This window comes from Ursus americanus, chromosome 6, assembly GCF_024610735.1.
Source record: "Ursus americanus isolate L20-20 chromosome 6, mUrsAme1.1.p, whole genome shotgun sequence".
In the NCBI taxonomy this organism is placed as follows: Eukaryota; Metazoa; Chordata; class Mammalia; order Carnivora; family Ursidae; genus Ursus; species Ursus americanus.
The window spans coordinates 46,559,832-46,579,309 of record NC_142132.1 but is presented as its reverse complement, the minus strand read 5'-3'; the positions used below and the strand labels follow the sequence as shown (position 1 = coordinate 46,579,309).

Below are 19,478 nucleotides of genomic sequence, written 5' to 3'. Positions count from 1 at the left end.
CTTGGGTGTTATTTCTGTCCTGATTTCTGCTGACTTGGGTAGGTTTCTCATCATCCCTCTTCCCCAGCCTGCCAGCATTACGATTCAGGTTTGGTCGTGGATTGAGGAGCCCCCCTTTCTCTTCAGAAATTGGAGGCCAAGGTCAGTGTTTGCTCCGTGAGGTCGTCCTGGCTCCAGGCTCCTTGTGTGAAGTTGCCCCCAGCATTCTCTAGGGGCTGCGGTTTTCAAATGTGAGCATACGTAGGAATAACCAGCGAGGTTTGTTAAAACACAGATCTGTGGGCCCCACCCTTTACGGCTCTGATTTAGGACGTCTGGGGTGAGGCCTGGGAATCTTCATTTTCAACAGCCATCCCTGCTGTGGCTTCCGTGTGGGGACCATCCCGGATAGCGCTGCTCCAGGGACTTCTCTTGCAGGACAGCTGACTGGCAGGCCTGGGCCCTGCCTGGTTGCCACGGAGGCCTGGCAACTCATTCTTTTTTGAGGCTCCCATGTGCCAGGCAGCAGTTTGTGTTCTGCGGCGGAAGTAAGAGAGGGCAGATGGTTGAAGGGGACAACCAGAAGCTCCTGGGACACCACCCACTGCTGTCCTTAATTTGAAACTCCTGCTGGGCTTCACTGGAAACTGCAGACTTGCCGTTGGCCGAGCCGGTGTTCCTTAGGTTAGGAAGCTAGGAAGCGGGAATGGTATGTCGCCACGGTGGCAAGCCAGCAGGCAGCGCAGGGCATGGCCACCTCTGACCCTGCGGGCTGGTGCCCAAATGGCCAGCGGCCGCTGCCACCGCTCTGCTGATGCTCTGAGGACTCTCGCTCCTTCTAGGCTGTCCCCAGGAGTCGGGTCGCTTCCTCATTTTGTCTTTCCTAGGGTAGCCTCTCCATTTCCCCAGCCCGAGCTCCATCCAGCCCGGGTGGGGGGGGGTGGCACCCCGAAGGAAGCTGAGTGGAGGGGAGCCAGCGTGGGCCGTGAATGCATCAGCCCAGACGTCGAGAGACGTGCTTCTGGTCTATGGCCTGCCTCCAGCCAATCCTGAGACGTGAGGCAGATCCCTCTGCCCCCCGGGCCTCGGCTCCGACCGTAGTAAAATAGGCCACTTCCAGGTCCAGTATTCTGGGATTACTGTGTAATCCGAAGCCAGGGCACCGGCAAGTGACTTTTTATTTCTAGGAGGTGTCTTTCAGGACCGACTCGCTCAAGCGCAGCCCTGTGGTAAGGCTTAAACACCACCCCATCGCCACCTCGGCCAGCCGGCCTTGTCCGCAGCATCCCCAGGCTGCTCAGCCCCAGGTGCCAGCCCTCCGAGGACAGTGGGAGGCAGGCCTCGCTAATGATGGACAGAGGCTCCAGCGAGTCTTAATTCCTGGCCTGTGGGTGGGGTGTTCGATGTTTAACAGCTACCTTGTGCAGGCTTTCTGTTCAGTGTCTGGGAAAATAGGGTCGGGATTGGTGGGGTGCTGCCTGGGGCTCTCTGGCTCGTTTGTGCCCACAGCCGAGAGGTGAGGCAGATCCCCATGAGGGCAGGGCACTGGGGCTCTGCCATACCTGCCGACAGTCAGGCCGCTTACCCCCTTCCCAGCAGAGTTAGGGATGTTCCTACACCCTCAAAACACTTGCAGTCCTGCCTCGGTGTGGGAGGGAGAGAAGAGAATGTCCTTGATGTGTCGTCCTCTCTGCCCCCAGAGTTCCTGGAGCCGATGCATCCGAAGCCCTGACCAAAGAGGCTCTTAGAACAGGTGGCACCCAGGGTGGGCAGGAGATGAATCGGGGTCCACTGCTGCCGTGTCTCTGTGCCCAGCCCCGTGCTACCAGTGGCAGGAGGAGGAGAGGCCTGTCCTACAGCCTGGGCTGCGCCTCCTGCACTGAGAGGCCTAAGAAACAGCAGTTCCGGCTCTGACGCCAGTTGGGTGTGTGACCCTCCTGGCTTGTCAAGAACCCTCTCTGCGCCCTGGTTCCCTTGAGGTGATACTGTCTGTCTTGCAGGAACATTGTGAGGATGAATGAGGCGATAGATAACGAGGTAAAACACGTCTCGGTCACAGGTACTGGGAAAAGGGGAATATTGTTAGTACACTAGAGGATATAGAAAACATTTTAGGCCAAGTGCTGGTAAGTTCCAGGAACAGGAATTATTAGGGGTGGAGAGATCAGGGCGGGCTTCCTGAAGGAGGTAGGGGCTCTATCGTGGCTCAAGGAAGGCCAAAGTTGACATAGGCTTAAGGGAGGCATAAGGAGCCAAGGAGGACAGACCAGGTAGAGGGAACTGACTGAGCAGAAGTCCTGAAGATAGAAAGTGCCAAGATAGTGCCGTGGCTGAGCCGCGGGCATTCATTTCCTGGGATTCTTTTCCATCACACATATACCTCCGGGAACCTGCCATTTGCTTGCCGTGGCACAGTGTAACTCTTGGCCCCGGGCGCTTTGGGAGAGCTTAGGATCCCACCTCCACAGGGGTCAGCCCATGCCTGAGATGTGAAAGAGATCTTCTCCTCTACTGTGATCTGTAGGCTCTGGTGGGGATTTCTTTCCACTTCCAGCTGCACAAGGTTGGCCGGGGACTTTGTCACCCTTAGAAGAGAAGCTGCTGGTGTTATTTGAAGGAGAGGTTTCCTGGGGCTTCTAGGTAAGGCTGGGGGGCGGGGGGGCTCAGCCATTTGGTGCTGGAATAGGTACTCTCTCGTGTCTTCTAGATTTGAAGGGATGGAGCTTCTCCAAAGCCATTTGAACAGGCACCCCCTGCTGCCTTCTGTCCTGGTCCTCCCTGCCATCCCTCTCCCCCCAGTTCACCGTGAGAGAGGAGCTGTGCCGGGCTGTGGGCTTTCGTATGGCTCGTTGCCTCTTAAGTGGCAGGGCCCCGGGTGACATCATCTGTCCCTTTGACTACACGCGCAGGTGCCTACAGGGGCAGCCCAGGTTGGGAAGGTGGGCAGCTGAAGCAAGCACGCCTAGCTGAAGGGGCAGTCGCTCCTCCCTAGCTGTGTGCTACCACGAGGAAATGCAGGACCCATGTTGCCAGATCTCCCATTTTTCCATTAAAAAAAAATTTAAGTCAGGCCCGGTGCTCTTATAGCTCCTTCCCCACCCCCCCACCCCCGAAGTAAATGTGAACCGTAGAACCCTCATGGAGCCCCAGGTTCTGGGCAGCACAAGTGCACCACCACGGGCCCCTCGCAGGCTCAGCCATTTAATACGTGAGGGAGAAAATGCCCAGAAGAGCCTTAGGGTGGCCAAGACCCGACCGAGAGAAGCCAGTTCTCTAGACTCTTCTCCCACCTTGCTCTCCCAAAGAATGCATTTCCCAGCCATAATCTCCATTCTTCCTGGGAATGGCTCTTAAACCCCTGGTGGGTAATTTCCTGCAACTGCTCTATTGTGTTTATGTCCCCAGGCAGAGGGAAAGCCTGCTACAGGCCCGGACTTCGTGTTTTCCTTTTCTTTCCCCAGGTAGTCTCGCCCAGCCCCGGGTGCCTCTCTGAGCCCAGAAGTGAAATTAATGGGAAGATACTGGAATATAAGCTTCAGCTACAGGAGACCCCCTGCCTCTGCCTCACTGGCCTCAGCCCTTCCAAGGGAGGGGTCCTAGCCCTGAATTCACAGAGTCCTAGCAATGTTGTGTATTCATTTTCTTAAAGAAGACCCCGAAAATTATATAAGCTCCAAGCCCCACAAACCTGGGACCAACCCCTGTAGGTGCGGCAGCTGACTGGCGTCCTGTCTTTTGGGCAGTGAGCTCCTATTTGGGGGGTTCTGGGCCAGCCCTCTTAGGATCTTGCTGTGTTACCTGGGCATGTGACTTCCTCCTCTCGGGTTGTCAGTTTCCCCATTTGTGAAATGGGAGCCGAGGTGGCGTGGGTAGGAATGAACTGAGTCATTGCTGGGCTGACTGAGCTCCGGCGCCCCAGCTGCGTGGTCCTGCTGGTTGGGGTGTGATTGCCCTGCATGTGGGAGTCCACTGCCAGCCTTTTCCCTCCCCAGAGCATTTGCATTACTGGCTGGGTGTGTCTGGCCTGGCCCCACACAACCACTCACAGCCCGGAGTCTCACCAGGGTGATTCATGTTGACTGATAATACAAGGGGGCAAAGCTTAATTGAGCTTTTATCCCCAGGCCTGCAGGCAAGGCCAGCACCTGGTGGTCCTTCCTTTCTCGGGTGGAATAGTTGGTTTTGTGGTCTTGGTGGTTTATTGCCTCCCTTGTCAAAGAAAGCCTCCTAGGTTACATAGACTTGTGCCTGGGTCTTTAACGCAAGGAGAACAGAGGCCTTTTCAAAGAGAACACCATAGAAGGATCTGGAAGGAAGGAGATTACTGTCTGTGTTAGTTTTCTATTGTTGCCATAACGAATTACCACAAACTTAGTGGCTTAAAATCACACAACTTATTTTGGTGGTAAAATATACACAACAGAAAATTTACCATTTTCAGTATTTTTAAAAAGCGTGTAGTTCCAAGGCACTGGGGACATCGACACTGTGGTGCAGCCATCACCAGCACCCATCCGTAGAACTTTTCCACCTTCCCCAACTGAAGCTCTGTCCATAAAACAGAAGCTCCCCAGGCCCCCCTCCTCCCCGCCCCTGGCAACCACAGTCCTCTCTGTCTGCATTGGGCTGCGCCAAGCACCTCCCGGGAGTGGAGTCACGCGGTGTCTGCTGTCAGTCGTGGGCTGATTTCTCTGCATAATGTCCTGTGCTCGGCCCTTTCGTTGTACCTGTTGGAATCTCCTTCCTTTTTAAGGCCAAATAGTATTCTCCTCCGTGCTCTCCACCGCCTTCCGTCTGTCCATTCCTTTGGATGGACATTTGGGTGGTTTCCACCTTTGGCCCTTGTGAATCACGCTGCTGCGAGCCATGCTGTCCCTGTGGGCTCGGGGCCCTGCTTTCCGGTAAGCGCACCTGCCGTGCTGTTTACCACACAGCTTTTCTGTCTGACACTTTGTCTCACGTATCTGCTGGTGTTTGTGGGTGGGGTGGTGTCTTTTCTGGAGGCTCCAGAGGAGAATGCACCCTCGCCTTTGGCCGCTTCTAGAGGCCATCTGCATTCCTTGGCTCATGGTTGCTTCCTCAACGGTTGGAATCCCTCTCATGCTTCAGATCTCTCCTCCTCGTTCTTTCTTTTCATCCTTAACCGGCTGGGAAGGGGTTTCTGCTCGGGAAAGGACTCCTGTATTTAGGTTGGGCCCACTGGATGGTCCAGGAGAACCTCCCCATCTCAACATTGGTAATCGTCACCACCCCTGTAAACTCCCTTTGGCCATGTCAGGTCACATGTTCACAGGCTCTGGGAGATCAGGGTGTAGACTGGGATGTTGTTTTTAAGGTTTATTTATTTGACAGAGAGAGAGTGAGTGTGCCTGAGAGCAGGAGCCAGAGGGGCAGAGGGAGAGAGGAGCTCAAGCGAACTCCGTGCTGAGCGCAGAGACCCAACACGGCGCTCGATCCCATGATCCTGAGATCATGACCTGAGCCGAAACGAAGAGTCAGATGCTCTACCGACTCCGCCACCCAGGCGCCCCTGGGATGTTTTTGAAGGTCCTCATCAAGGAACCCGATGGTGCCTTGTCTTAGGCTTACAAAAGCCCTCCCCTCCACCCCGTCCCCTTACCAGCATTTTCCTGAGACACCCCATAATCGTACAGTTGGTTAGCCCTGCTGTGTGGGCTGGACACCTGGTACCAGACAGTATACAATTTGGGTGTATGTCCCGGATCTTTGATGACCCTTTCCCCCTTTCCAAACATCAGAGCCTGTCCTCTTGGGCCACTTGGGAGAGACCAGTGCCGTGTGAGTTGGTCACAGAGTTAAGAGAGCTATCCCAGGGGGCGCCTGGGTGGCACAGCGGTTAAGCGTCTGCCTTCGGCTCAGGGCGTGATCCTGGCATTATGGGATCGAGCCCCACATCAGGCTCCTCCGCTGTGAGCCTGCTTCTTCCTCTCCCACTCCCCCTGCTTGTGTTCCCTCTCTCGCTGGCTGTCTCTGTCTCTGTCAAATAAGTAAATAAAATCTTTAAAAAAAAAAAAAAAAAAAAAAGAGAGCTATCCCAGGGGCGCCTGGGTGGCACAGTCGTTAAGCGTCTGCCTTCGGCTCAGGGCATGATCCCAGCGTTCTGGGATCGAGCCCCGCATCAGGCTCCTCCGCTGGAAGCCTGCTTCTTCCTCTCCCACTCCCCCTGCTTGTGTTCCCTCTCTCGCTGGCTGTCTATCTCTGTCAAATAAATAAATTTTAAAAATCTTTAAAAAAAAAAAAAGAGAGCTATCCCATATTTTACAAAGATCTTCTCTTTTTTTACTTCACTCAGTCCTCACATAACTCCAAGGTAGGTGGGCAGGTCATAGCTTTGCAGAAAGCACAGAAGTTCAGAGACAGAAAGTTAGCCCCGGAAGGTCACACAGCAAGTGGTGGCGCGAGGACCCAGACCACAGGTTCCAAGCTAATGCGTCTGAGGGAGCAAGTTAAAAGTAACTGAGCACCTACTGTATGCTAATACGCTTCATGGTGGGTAGCTTTATATGTGTGTATCAGTGTATCCAGTCGTCACGGCCACTTATAAAGATAGATCGATGTGTCTTCCGCAGGTTTACAGGTAGGAAAAAAGACTCAAAGAGGTCAGGCAACATGCCCAAGGCCACATAGCCAGCAAGGGGTAGAGCTGGGCTTGGAATCATCGTCCTTGGACTTGAAACCCTGTGTGTCACCCCGGTTCCTCCACAGCAGTGTTAGAAGATGCTATCAGAGCTGTGTGGGCTGGTAAAATGCATACAGCAGAGTCGAGAAGTTTCCTGTGACTGTCCTGTTGATATTTGTGGCTCTTGATGGGGGAGCGTGGGTTGTTGTGAAGATGGGGGACGGGTTTAGAGTGTGGGAGAGAGAGTCATTGGCAGCAGAAGGACCCTCAGAGTCTCTGGGGTTGGACATTGGTGTTGCTTAGGCTGCGTGACCTCGGATGAGCCACTTGGCTGCCCCTTTCCCCACCCAGAGGAGGGAGGGGTTCAGGGAAGGAGCTCCCCCAGTTCCCTTCCGGCCCGGCCACTGAGGAGTCATGTTGTACGGACAGTGACCGCTGCGGGGCGTGGATATGCTGCACCCCCGGGGGACCCAGGTGATACTGGAGAAGGGGCACTTGCACTGCACTTGGTGGGAAAGGGAGGGACTTGAGAGCTAAGGGAGCGGCCAGGAGGGCTCAGGCACCGCTGGCATGTGCCAGCCCCTCGTACTTGGCTTCTCGGGCCGTCTGGGAGAAGCCCCTCGCGCAGGTGGTGTCACTGGGAGCAGCACCCCCCCGCCCCGCCCGGGCAGAAGTGGTGAAACACAGACACAGACCTGTCTCTCCTTGGCCTGCACTGCACTTGGAAACACAACCCACAATTTCCCTTTTTGGGGTGGGGGGTGTTTCCTTAGGGCCTGACCACAACTTGGACTTGTCACTGCCACTGTGTCTGTCACAAGAACCCTGACATCTGCAAGGACTGCGGCCTAAGGCCTCATCACATTCTGGGCTTGGGTGTGAGCTGATGTTGGCCCCGTGTATGGGTTCGCCTTCATTTTCCATGGCTCAGAAATCCCAAATTGGGATTGACCTTTGACTAAGGGTCGGCTGTTCCGGAAGCCTGTTTGGTGTGGTGTCAGAGCGAACCGTCCCGTGAACAGGAAGGAGCCAGTTTTGTGGCTGTGGAGAGCTGTGCTGTGGAGGGGTGGGAGGGAGACCCACGAGCACAGACTGGTGTGTGAAAGCGGTCGCTCCTGCCTCACTCCTCCCCTTCTCAACGCCAAGGAGCCAGTCTAGAAAGGCAGCTGAGAGGAGAGAACATGATTTCTGTCTGGGTGGGGGGCCCAGGTAGAAGTACTGACAGCAGGTGCCTGGGTGCCTGCAGGCTGGAGCTTTGTGCAGGGACTCGGGGGCTGCTTCCCCAGGTCCCTCCTCGCAGGCAGTGGCTTCTCCAAGAGGCCTTTCCAGAGGTGCTTCTCTCCCCGCTCCCGATCTCCCCCTGCCCCATCCGCTTCTTGCCTCTGCTTCCCTGGCCCCTACCATTCCTGGGGCTTGGACCAGGCCCCCGGGCGCCCAGGCACGCAGAAGGGAAAGAAAGAAAACTGTGCCCGTTTCCTGTTGGTGGATTCCCCCTTGGGGAGCTGGGAACATCCAACATAGCCACTCCCAGGACCTGCTGCTCCAGGGCCGGGCTTGGTGTGGGAGAAGGAACTGGTGGGCTGGATTCCACTCGTCACATCCTCTGCCCCCACCTCTGGTGTTACACCACCAGACTCCACATCCTCTCCCCGCACTGCCCCCACGTTGTCATCCCGAGTGTTATCAGATGGCCCTCTAGTCCTGTTTGCTATTTTATACTGGAGAAACGGAGATCATGAAAGGTTAAGTGATATTAGGAGAACATATTTGTTAGTAAACTATTAATTATCCCCATTTTACACATGTGGAAAACTGAGGCCCAGAAAGGTTAGGTAACCTGCCCAAGGTCACACACCTAGTAGAGAGCAGGGCCGGGATTTGAACCTATGTGGTCTGGCTTCAGAGTTCTTGTTCTTCCCACCACCCTATCCTGCCTTTGATGATGTACCTGGGGTCACAGTGAGGCCTGATGTCCTGATTCCTAATCGCAGGCTATTCCATCAGCCAGTGTTTTTCAGTTTCTGAGATACTAGTTTCTGGGGCCAGTGAGGTCCAGGAAGTAGAGTATAGCATGGAGGTCAAAGTCCTGGGCTTTGGAGCCTGGCTGCCTGGGTGTGAATCTTGGCTCAGTCATTCACTACCTGTAACCTTGGGTGAGTTCCATAATCTCTCCATACCTCAGTTTCCTTATCTCTAATAGGGGATCATAATCTCAGTGTTTGTTTTGTAGAGTTGTTATAAAGTTGAATTCCAGGTAAAGCACTGAACAAAGTGCCAAACACACATTAAAGTATTAAATAAATGTTAACTGTTGTTTACGATTGCCTAATAAGCTGGAGAAATTTGGGGATAAAGTTAAGCAGGCTCCTTTGTTACAGGACTTCTCAGAGCCTTTACCATGCTGTTATGAATTGACCCTTTGGGGGAGGGGACGTAGTAGGCAGCATTTTCCAAAGTTTTTGGACGACTAATCTCCGTCTCCTTTTAAATTGCATCCCTCTACATTCTCAGCCTGCAAGATGTTAAGCTGGTGTCGGAGAACACAGTTCAGGAGGCGTTGAGCTGTACATCAGGCTGCCTGTTTCTGCTTGCCAAGCCTGAGTTGGGGATGGGGGTCCAGGTTGTTGCTGAGCCAGCTCGAGTGACCGTATGTGGCAGAGCCGTGGCTGTGCCTGGCTTCCCTCCTCCCCTGTAGGTGTGGGGAGAGGGAGGAGGTGTGAGCCTACACACCTGAGGATCTCTGGCACCTCCTGGCCATGAGGAATGGCCTCGGCAAACCCTGGTTCAAAGCCTATTTACTGCACTTACTTCTGCCCTGGGAGGAGGGGTCTTACAGTAGGTCACCTGTGGTGGGACTGGCTGGGACCACCAGACAAGCCAGCCTAGCTCAGGTGGTTTCGCAGCGTGGCTCTGTTAGGAGAAAGCAGGTGGCGAGCAGAGTTCTTCCATGGACACTCTCCCTAGTGTGTGTGTGGCTTGAGAAAACAGTGTCCCTGGTGTATTTTAGCTGCAAAACAAAGGGGGTTGGAAATTAGACAACCTTCAAGGTCCTTTCCAATGGGAACATTTTGGGAGTCTGTCCACCTGGGACTGGGGTAAAAACCTCAAGAGGTGTCCCCTTTCAGAGTCCTAAAATGCAAAAGCAAGGACGAGCCCTGAGAGGGGAAGGCCCCCTCCCATCCCCCCTTCACACTGGGATAGCAAGGTCTAGGGAGATTGGACCCGCCTCCGGGTCATTGGTTGGGATCCTTTTCCATAGGAGATTCTTAGAAGGGGATTACTTTTTTTTTCTTTTTCTTTTTGAGAAAGAGAGTGAGGGAGAGAAAACGTGCGCGAGTGGGGGCGGGCAGAGGGAGAGAGAATCTTAAGCAGGCTCTGTGCATAGCATGGAGCCGGACGCGGGGTTCCATCTCATGACCCTGAGATCATGACCTGAGCTGAAATCAAGGGTTGGACGTGTAACCAGCTCAGCCACCCAGTGCCCCAAGGAAGTGGATTACTTTAGGTAGACGTTTCTGTCTTGCTTTGGGCCTCATTCGCACCCTGTCTGGGTCATTGCCTGCTTTTGTCCAGCCCCGTGACCCGGGAAGGAATGCCCACCGCTCCCAGGGCTGTGTATGGGGGCCAGGAGCTGCTCAGACTGGCTGAGGGCGGGCTAACTCTTCATCTCCCCGAACAGTGCCAGGAGCAATGCCAGGTAGGAATGTGTACCATTAATCACACCTGAGTCTGCCCAAACCTGGCCTGGTGCTGGAGCAAGGAGAGTTTGCAGATAAGCAAATACATCTCTTGTTTTAAAACAGTTGTATACACATATGACAAACATAAACCATATATACACACATGCACATGCATTTATGTGTGTGTTTGGGGGGCATCTTGATTACACATTAGAAACTGCTCAGTGGCGACCTTTGGGGAGAGAATTAGACCTTGGGTTTTCACTTTGTGCTTTTCTGGTTATATTTTAATTTCCCTACAGTGTGTTCTAATCTTTTTGTTTTATTCTTTTATTCTATTTTTTTATTTTCAGTTTTAAATGTAATTTGTTTTTTAGAGCAGTTTTAGGGTCACAGCAGAACGGAGTGGGAAGTCCATTACTATCAACGCCAACAGTATCCATTATCAACACCCCTGCTGGAGGGTTTCGCTGTTGCAACTGGTGAATCTACATGGACAGATCCAGAGTCCATAGTTTACCTTAAGGTTCACCTCTGCTGTTGTATGTTCCATGGGTTTTGACTAATGTAGGCACCATTTTAATATCATGCAGAATAGTTTCACTGGCCTAAAAAAGTCCTCCGTGCTTTGCCTCGTCATCCTTCCCTCCGCCGTAATTCCTGGAAACCACTGACCTTTTTACCACTGATGAGTTTTACCTTTTCCAGACTGTGGAGAGTTGGAATCATGCAGTATGTAGCCTTTTCTCATTCGCACTTAAGCTCCCTGCGTGTCTTTCCATGCACTGATAGCACACTTCTTTCTAACACTGAATAATATTTCATCATCTGGGCATTTATCCATTCACCTACTTAGGACTTCTGGGTTGCTTTCAAATTTTGACCATTATGAACAAAGGTGCTTTACACGTCTGTGTGCAGGTTTTTGCGTGGACAAGTTTTCAGTTCACTGGGGTTTAATACCACGGACTGCTGGATCATAGGGCCAGGATGTGTTTAGTTTTGTAAGAAACCGCCGGACTGTCTTCCGGAGAGTCTGTTCTGTGCCATTCTGCACTCCCATCAGCAGCGAGTGAGAGTTCCGGTTGCTCCACATCCTTGCCAGCGTTTGGTGTTGTCTCTGGTTGGGACTTCGGGCGTTCTGATAAGCGTGCGGTGGTATCCCGTTGTTTGATTTACAACGCCCTAATGAGGTCTGATGGCGAACATCTCTCCGTGTGCTCAGAAGCCATCTGTGTGTCTTCTTCGGGGACATGTCCAGGTCTCTTGCCCATTTTTTAAATCAGATTGTTTTCTTACTGTTAAGTTTTTAAGAGTTCTTTTCTATATTTTGGATAACAGTTCTTGATCAGATGTGTCTTTTGTAAACTTTTTCTCCCAGTTGGTGGCTTGTCTTCTTTTCATTTTTAAAAATGTATCAGCAGAGAATCATCTGAGCTGTATGACTTAAATTCTATATTTTAAATTCTTGTATCAAAACAGATTGAGGATTTAATATTAAAAGATGAATACACAAATGAATCCTCCAGCCACCAGGCTGGGGAAGGCCAGTGGAGGGGTCATCCCACAACAGCCTCCACTCCAGTCCTGGGCCTGCTTGGTTTGCTGCCGGGCACAGAGGGGCGGGAGGTCTCAGAAATGATGCTTCCAGGCCTCAGCCTCAGCCTGCTGCACACTCTGTCCCTGGCTGGGTCCCACGCCGGCCTTCTGGGGAGGACGCTTCTGTATCCTTGTGCCATAACACTGCCACCACTCACCCCTCCTTTCCCTTTCACGTGCTGGAAGTCAGGCTAGACTCCAGGAGGTGTGCAGAACCCAGCCTTCCTGGAGGCCCCCGTCTCCATCTCCCACTGTTGAGGTGGGGAAATGACAAGGCTCTCCGTTATGGCAGGGAGATGAGTGAGTGGGAGGAGTAAGGTTCTTCTTGTTCTGGATGATTCTGTCTCTTCTGCCAACACAGCATTTCTAAATTCCTGTGTTCAAGGACTCTGGCTACTGCCCTTGCGGAACCCTTGAAATTTAACAGTATACTTGCAAATGTATACACAGCTTGGAGAAACAGGCCCTCTTACAGTCCTTGAGAAGTCCCCCACGTAGTGGCCATATACTTTCAAAATTGCCCTGGCCCTCTGAGGCTTGGTTCTCATGGGATCCCGGGATGCCCAGGTCTTGGTGCTTGTCCTCAGAGCCGACGACTGGGAATAAAGGCTGGATAGTAGAAGCTAGAATGTGTCCCAGTACCTGCCAGGAAGGAGTGTTTCCTGGAGTGTGGAGCACAGAACGAGTTACATCAGAATCTCTGGGGGTGGGGATGGGGTGCTTGTTTCGATTTCAGAGTCCTTGGCCCAGCCCAGGCTGAAGGGCCCAGAATGACCGGGGCCAAGGCATAGGCATTTTCAACGAGCTGTCCAGATGATTCTGATGCGTGATGGAGCAGTGCCACCCAAAGTGTGGTCCGTAGTCAAGCAGCATCAGCACCACAACACGGGACGTGTGTGGGAAATGCAGATTTGGGGGCCTGTCCCAAACCTGCTGATTCCGAGACCGTGGGGAAGGGGACCGAGCAATCTGAGCTTTAACAAGTCCCGCAGGTGACTGTTTTGCAGACTGAAGTTTGAGAAGCCAGAGAGGGCCACAGCTGGATGAAATCGAGTGCCTAGCGGCAGGCGGATGGACCCAGTGGGAAAGTAAGGGTGGTCTTTGTGCCCCAAAAGCCCAAAAGTGGCAGGCCTGGAGGCTGGAAGTGCCCCAGAGTTGGTTTCTAAGAATTGGCGCAATCCCTAAAGAGGCCGGCTGCCTGCCATGCAGAATACGCTCTCTCCGGTGAGTCCGCGTGGCCGTGTCCTGACCAGAGCCACCGCAGACTGGGGGATATACCCCGGCCTGCCAGAACTATGGAAGGATAGGAGGACGAGAGGCTTGGTCTGTGTGGCAGGTGTGATGATACCTGTGGGCACCAAAGAGAGAACAGATCTGCTGGATTGTAACTCACTGTGTTCTCCTCTGTGGTGGAGAGCGAGTGCTGGACAGGTAGGGGGGAGGGGAAAGCAAGGTTCGGACCACCTAGAAGCCCTGCTCCGAGCGGGGATGGAGCCCAGAACAACTTCAACTGGTATAGCGTGCCCTGCTGGTGGCCAGAGTTACCCGAAGACGATGATGAGCAGATTTCTTAATGTTGAGAAGAGGGAAAGCAGGTAGGCATTGTGAGTCGAAGAGCTGAATCCCCACAGCCTCCCAGTTGGGTAGGCACTGGGGGCAGGGATGGTGCACCCAAGGGCACCCCAGGTCATCCAGCTGCGTGGCTTTTCTCCTGGGGATTATTAGGCAGGTAAACGGGGCGGGGGGAGCTCTAGGCACGAGCCATATGTTCAAATCCTCATTTGACGCAGGTCCTCTTTAAACTGGAGTGAAGTTGATGGGGAAACGTGTGTGGCGTCCTTGTGGTAGAGTTAGGGGCCGGGGTGCCGGCTGCGTGGCTGCACGTGCAGCTGCTGCTGTCGGGCTGGGGCGTGGTCGGCAGTGACAGTTCAGGAGTGTTGTCCTTGGCCCTTTTCCTACCAGTTGCTTGGAAGAAACCAAATGTCATGCTTACCAAACAGAGCTGAGGACTAAGATGTTTGATGCTGGAATGTCCGGACACCTCAGCAGGCTGAGCAGCAGGCAGAACTCGAGGGAGGAGTTGGACAGGACCCACATCAGGGCTCCTTGTCCAGAACACTCTGTGTCCCAACCCGGGGAGGAGGGAGCTGGTGGTCCGGCCCTGCCCTGTGCTCTTCGGGGACCACAGCTGGGGCCTTGGATTCTGAACAGAGCTCCGAGACAGAGAAGGGAGCGGTACTGCACACAGGAGATGGTGGGGAGGTGAGGCTGCTCTCAGGGGAGGCCCAGACTGGAAGTGGTCTTTTCAGGGGAGGGGAAGACCCAGGGTTGAAGGCCTGCTGCTCCGACATGGGATTAGACCTGGCTTGCTGCCAAAGGAGAGCTTTTGACTTTTGCTGGAAGTCCGCGAAGCCCTCCCGGGAATGCCGTGCCATCACCCTGGGAGCAGCCCGAGGCCTCCCTGTGCTCCTGCTGCGGGCGGGGACTCACGAGCGGACCCTCCAGGTCTGGGTCCCGTGGTGCGTTTACATAGCACTGCTAACCCCAGGCTCTGAGCCGGGCTGCCTGGGGCTGAATAGAGCCTGTGTGAGGTGTTCAAATGTTGGAAGCACAGCCATGGCCTTCCAGTGAGCTCAGAAATCGCCACCTTGAATTGAGCCTTTTTTAAAGTTGTTTTTTTTAACAGGCAGTACATGCATGTGGCCAAAGAATGCAAATATAAACAGTGAGCTTCATGTCTGTCCCCAGTTTTCCCTTCCAAAGGCAATCAGTGTCACCAAGTTTCTTGTTTATCATTCCGGGGATGGTGTGTGTCTGTGTATATATATTATATGTACCAGCGAGTCTGTTTGCATCTTCTATTTTTAAAGAAATGTTAGCTTAGTAAGCACACCGTGTGCACCGTGTGCACCTTGATCAAGAATTCCGTACGCCCATACACAGCCATGGCTGATTGTGAAAATAGCTCCGGAGTATTCATTGTACGGACCCGCTCACCAGCCTGCTATGGGTGGGTCGTTAGGGCTTGTTAGCGCAGAACGGCCCCGCTACAGTCCCCGTCCCTGTCGCTTCACGCAGGCCTAAGCGTGCCTGGGAAATACACTTCCAGAGGTGAGTTTCTGGTTCAGAGCGGGTGATTTGACATGTTGACATCTCTGTGTTTGTAATTGGCGATTCTAGCATCTTAGCATGGGTAAATTCCGTTCCTTTTATGTGACTGCCTGCTTGCATCATTGGAGTTTCTCTACTGGTCACTGGGTTTTGTTTTTTGGGTTTTGTTTTTGTGTTTTTTTTTAATTGCAAAATATTTTTCTTACGTTTATTTTTCTTGTCTTATTGTTGTTTTCCTTATTTGTTTCTTATTGTGCAGAACTTCAGTTTCAGGGGCGCCTGGGTGGCACAGCAGTTGGGCGTCTGCCTTCGGCTCAGGGCGTGATCCCAGCGTTATGGGATCGAGCCCCACATCGGGCTCCTCTGCTGTGGGCCTGCTTCTTCCTCTCCCACTCCCCCTGCTTGTGTTCCCTCTCTCGCTGGCTGTCTCTATCTCTGTGGAATAAATAAATAAAATCTTTAAAAAAAAAAAAAAAAAGAACTTCAGTTTCATGTCTTTGGGGTTCGGGACCACTTATATTTAAATCTCTGGTCTGGCTGAGATTAGTTTTGATGATGGAACAGGGTTGTATCCAGCTTTTGGTTTTTTTTTTCTCTCTTCTGGCTGTGGATGGGGCCTTTTGGTCTCATTCCTCTGGGATGAGAGGGGGAGGGTGGCGAGGGGTCTTTGGTACCCAAAGCTTCTGCTTAAATGTGGTCTCCAGAGGAGAAGGGTGTCAGGGACACGACCACCGCTCATGCTGGCCTCGTGCAGGGCTCTTCGTCTTCCTCCCAGCGTGAGGTTCCTGGCCCATCCAGTCAGTCAGATTTTCAGGCCCTCCTCATCAGCAGGGCCTGAGGATTCCGGCAGGAGGGTCAGGCCGAGGGCAGGGTCTGGGAGGGCTTTGGGCTGACAGCTCAGCCAGCCACAGGGAAAGGAGTCAGACCGAGGGCCTCACCATGGTCTTTGGCCCACGCTGCAGGTGGCCAGTCTTCGCTCTCTCCAGGGTCACTAGGCTGTCATCTGGCCTTTTACTGCTCTGCCTACAGTCACCTCTGGACGCACTGACCAAAATACATCCCCATGCCCATCATGCCTGTGGGCCCCGTGGGGACAAGTGGCACCGAAGCAAGCCCTTCAGCCTCCTTGCAAACACCACGCGCAGATCTCCAACGTAGCTGTGAAGGGCAGCTAGAATCCTGTAGGTGAACGATGGCGTCTAGAGCGGTGCTTCTCCAGGTGGGGTCCCCGCAGCAGCAGCGTCACTTGGGAGTTAGTTAGAAATGCAGGTTCTGGTTCTGCGGACTCACTGCCATGGAGCCCAGCTCCGTGTGCTCAGCAAGCCCTTCGGGCGGTTTGGATGCACACACTGCACTTTAACAGCTTGACTGGCGCCCGACGTGCAAGGGGGGAGCCAGTCTCCTGGGTCAGCAGGTGTGATGGTTGAGGGGGCCTGCAGGTCCCCTGACACCCTTACCGGTCACTGGACGCCTCTGTGACTGCAGCAGCCACTGGCGAGTGAGAGGAAGTAGGTTGCACCACAGTGTGTGTGGCTCGGGTCGCAGCAGATCTGTGTCCCTCCTGGGCAGTGTAACTGGCGTGGGGCCAGGCAGAAGGATCTGTCTGCAGAGGGACTTTGTGAGAGCAGTTGTCCCACCCTGCACCAACAGGCAAGAGCCCTAGGTCCAGGCCTTTCTCCTTCCCTGCTGGTGATCTGCAAGTCACTTCCCCTTTCTGAGCTCCAGCTGTCTCACTTGCCCTCATTCCAGATCCTGGATCACATGAGGCCCTCCTGAGGTCTCTTGTCTCTAGGACTGAGGATTTCATGCCACACTCCCATGCCTGATGAGCCAGCGGTTGGAGAATGAAAACTGTAGCTTGGGGCAAATCCGTGTTGGAGGTCACTGTGGATAGCTCGGGGTCTCTATAGGCTGGGCACAGGGGACGGGGCCTCTGGCTGGATGGTGATGAAGACACCGGAAAATAAAGATAAATAGACCCAGGCCCCTGAGAACGAGGCAGTGTGCGCTCGCCTCTGAGGTTAGAGAACAGCTTCAAACACGCAGTGTCCCATGTCAGCAGAGGTGGGAGTGAAGCGTGTGGGAAAGGGGTCTACGGAAACGCAGCCCCTGGTGTGTGGTGAGCCCTGCATGGCTGCATGTGGGCACGGGCATGGGTCTGCCCCTGGCCACCGTTTCTAGCGGGGGACTTAGCAGGTGGAAGGTAAATTGGGTTGACCCAAGACAGGGCTGATGCAGCCTCTCCTTCTGCAGGGACCTGGCCTGTGGCTGTTGCTGTGCTCGGCGAAGCTGGTGGGAGCTCCCGGCAGAGCCTGAGCACGCTTGCTTTCCTCTTGCCTTTCAGATTAAACCATGAGCTACCCAGGTTACCCCCCGCCCGCAGGCGGCTATCCCCCAGCTGCACCAGGTAAGAAGGTCTGGAGTGGGCAGGGGAGGGAATGCCCTCTCTGCTCAGTGACCAGGAGCGGACAGGGAGGGAGTAACAGTGCTTTCCAGTCACCTCCTCTCTACCCCAAGGGTGCAGCCAGGAAGCGGAGAGGCCTGGATTTGAAGCCCTTCTGGAAAGCCAGGATGAGGCCAGCATGCAGTTTCTTTCTTTGTTAGCTGACAGCAGCAGGCAAATGCCTTCTTTTTCTGGGACTCTGTTTTCTCCTTTGCAAATGGTTTCCCATCTCTCTCCTTCACTGGGTTGTCCCTGAGACTAGTGAAATCGCCAGGTAAAGCCCTGGCACCAAACAGAAGCACTGTTCAGTGACGATTGCCCTACCCTGCGCTCAGCAGCTGGGCGCCCCTGCCAGGGGAGGAAGTGGGGGCAGTGGCTAAGGGTCAGATGTTCCTGCTGCAGCTGCCAGAGCTGTGGGCTGATAGCACTGGGGCTGCACCCTCGGCCAGGCCAGCAGAACCCGCACCACCACCACCCCCGCCCCCGCGACAACACATCTCTTCACCCTTAGACATCCACTCTTCTGGTCCGGGCCCTCCCAGATTCCTGAAATGAGACTGGGTCCCCAGGGTAGGGGAGGAGACGAGAGGATCATTCCAGGCTGGTCATCCGGAGGTTGCCTGAGCAGTGCCGCCCCTTGCCCCACAAGACCCGTGAGCGCATTCATCTCCCCAGAGCAGAGGTCCTTGAGTCTGAACCCCTATGACCCTGCAGGCCATCCGTGCCCACCCTGCCATTCCGCAGGTGGAGAACATGTGGAGAACAGGTCTCGGCCACCGTCCTGTGGCGTAGCGGGTTGAGTGGGGCCATTTCCCTCTGAACGAGGCCCGGCGCAGGTGTGCCAGCGCTGGCCTCATGGTTGGCCCTCTCTGCAGTAGGGATCCTGCCGTTGTGTCCTACCACCGCCACCTCCGCCACACTGAGCAGCAGAGAGGGAGCGAGCTGGGGATTCCTGGCAGGCTCCAGCCTCAGTGTCCCGAAGCCCTGGATCGGAAAAGCTAACCTCGAGGCCCTCAGGGTCTGTTCACTGCCCTGGTCAGGAAGGCATCTCAGGCCAGCGGCGCACACAGCGATGCTAGCTACAGCATGGGAGCCCCCACACAGGCGTCAGGTCTTCGTCCTCACCCAGGCCGTTAGAGGCAAACTCGTTATCATCCCCATGTCGGCTGAGGAAGCCGAGCTAGAGGAGCTGAGTGCCTCGCCCCAGGGCACACACCTGGTCCCTCTGGGTTCAGAGCTGGGGCTTTTCACTGCTGTTCCCCAACCGCGCCCCCCAGTAGCGACAGGTGTCTGTGTTGCACGACCCAGCGCTGTCTCCTTTCACCCTGTCATCCTGCTCTCCCTCTCTTCACAGACTTGTGATTGCAGACAACCAGTCAGCAGGACACCCACCCTTCCCTGCCATGCTTTCCCTCAGTGTGGGTTCTCAGTGCTCTCTGAGCTCACTGCTGTTGTGGGCTGAGCACAGTGTCCCCGAGTGACCTGTTTTTATGTCTGTATTCCCATTCCATGATGGTGAGCCCAGGAGGGCAGTTCGGTCCTTGGTCCTCCTACCTCCTTAATCCCATAGAGGTCTTGGGAATGTTTGCTGATCCCCCACCTTCCTCCCTGAAAGGAGGGGGATGTTCCCTCTTTTCTCTTCCTCTGGCAGCGGGATTGGGCTCAGCTTTCTTGCCTGAGTGTTTTCTGTGGGGTCTGTAGTGCTGTCCGCAAGGCCCTGCTTGGGCCCCCCCTCCTGACCACCGGAGAGCTTCATGCCCTGCCTTTCCCTGTTGGGAGTGCCGGCAGGTGCTAAAGGGCTTAGTGTTGCTTTCAGGTGGCGGTGCCTGGGGAGGTGCTGGCTACCCCCCGCCCAACATGCCCCCCATCGGGCTGGATAACATGGCCAACTACGCAGGGCAGTTCAACCAGGACTACCTCTCGGGAATGGTGAGTCCAGCCCTCCTGCTAGGGCTGCCCCTGGGGGTCACACCTGCATGGCCAGAGGGACAAGGGCTGCTGGCTTGAGTGGCTTCAGAGGTGTCTG

The 19,478-nt window shown here is 54.4% G+C and overlaps 1 protein-coding gene across 2 annotated transcripts in view; it reads left to right on the top strand.

The window, feature by feature from the left end:
- ANXA11 (annexin A11) overlaps window positions 1-19,478 on the top strand; it is a 41,102-nt gene that overhangs the window by 7,354 nt on the left and 14,270 nt on the right. For both annotated transcript variants that reach the window (XM_045783149.2, XM_045783150.2), the window contains 2 exons: window positions 17,354-17,416; window positions 19,269-19,381. In XM_045783149.2, the coding sequence (XP_045639105.1) occupies window positions 17,362-17,416; window positions 19,269-19,381 (168 nt within the window). In that variant the 5' untranslated portion in view covers window positions 17,354-17,361. The remainder of the gene's footprint in view (window positions 1-17,353; window positions 17,417-19,268; window positions 19,382-19,478) is intronic.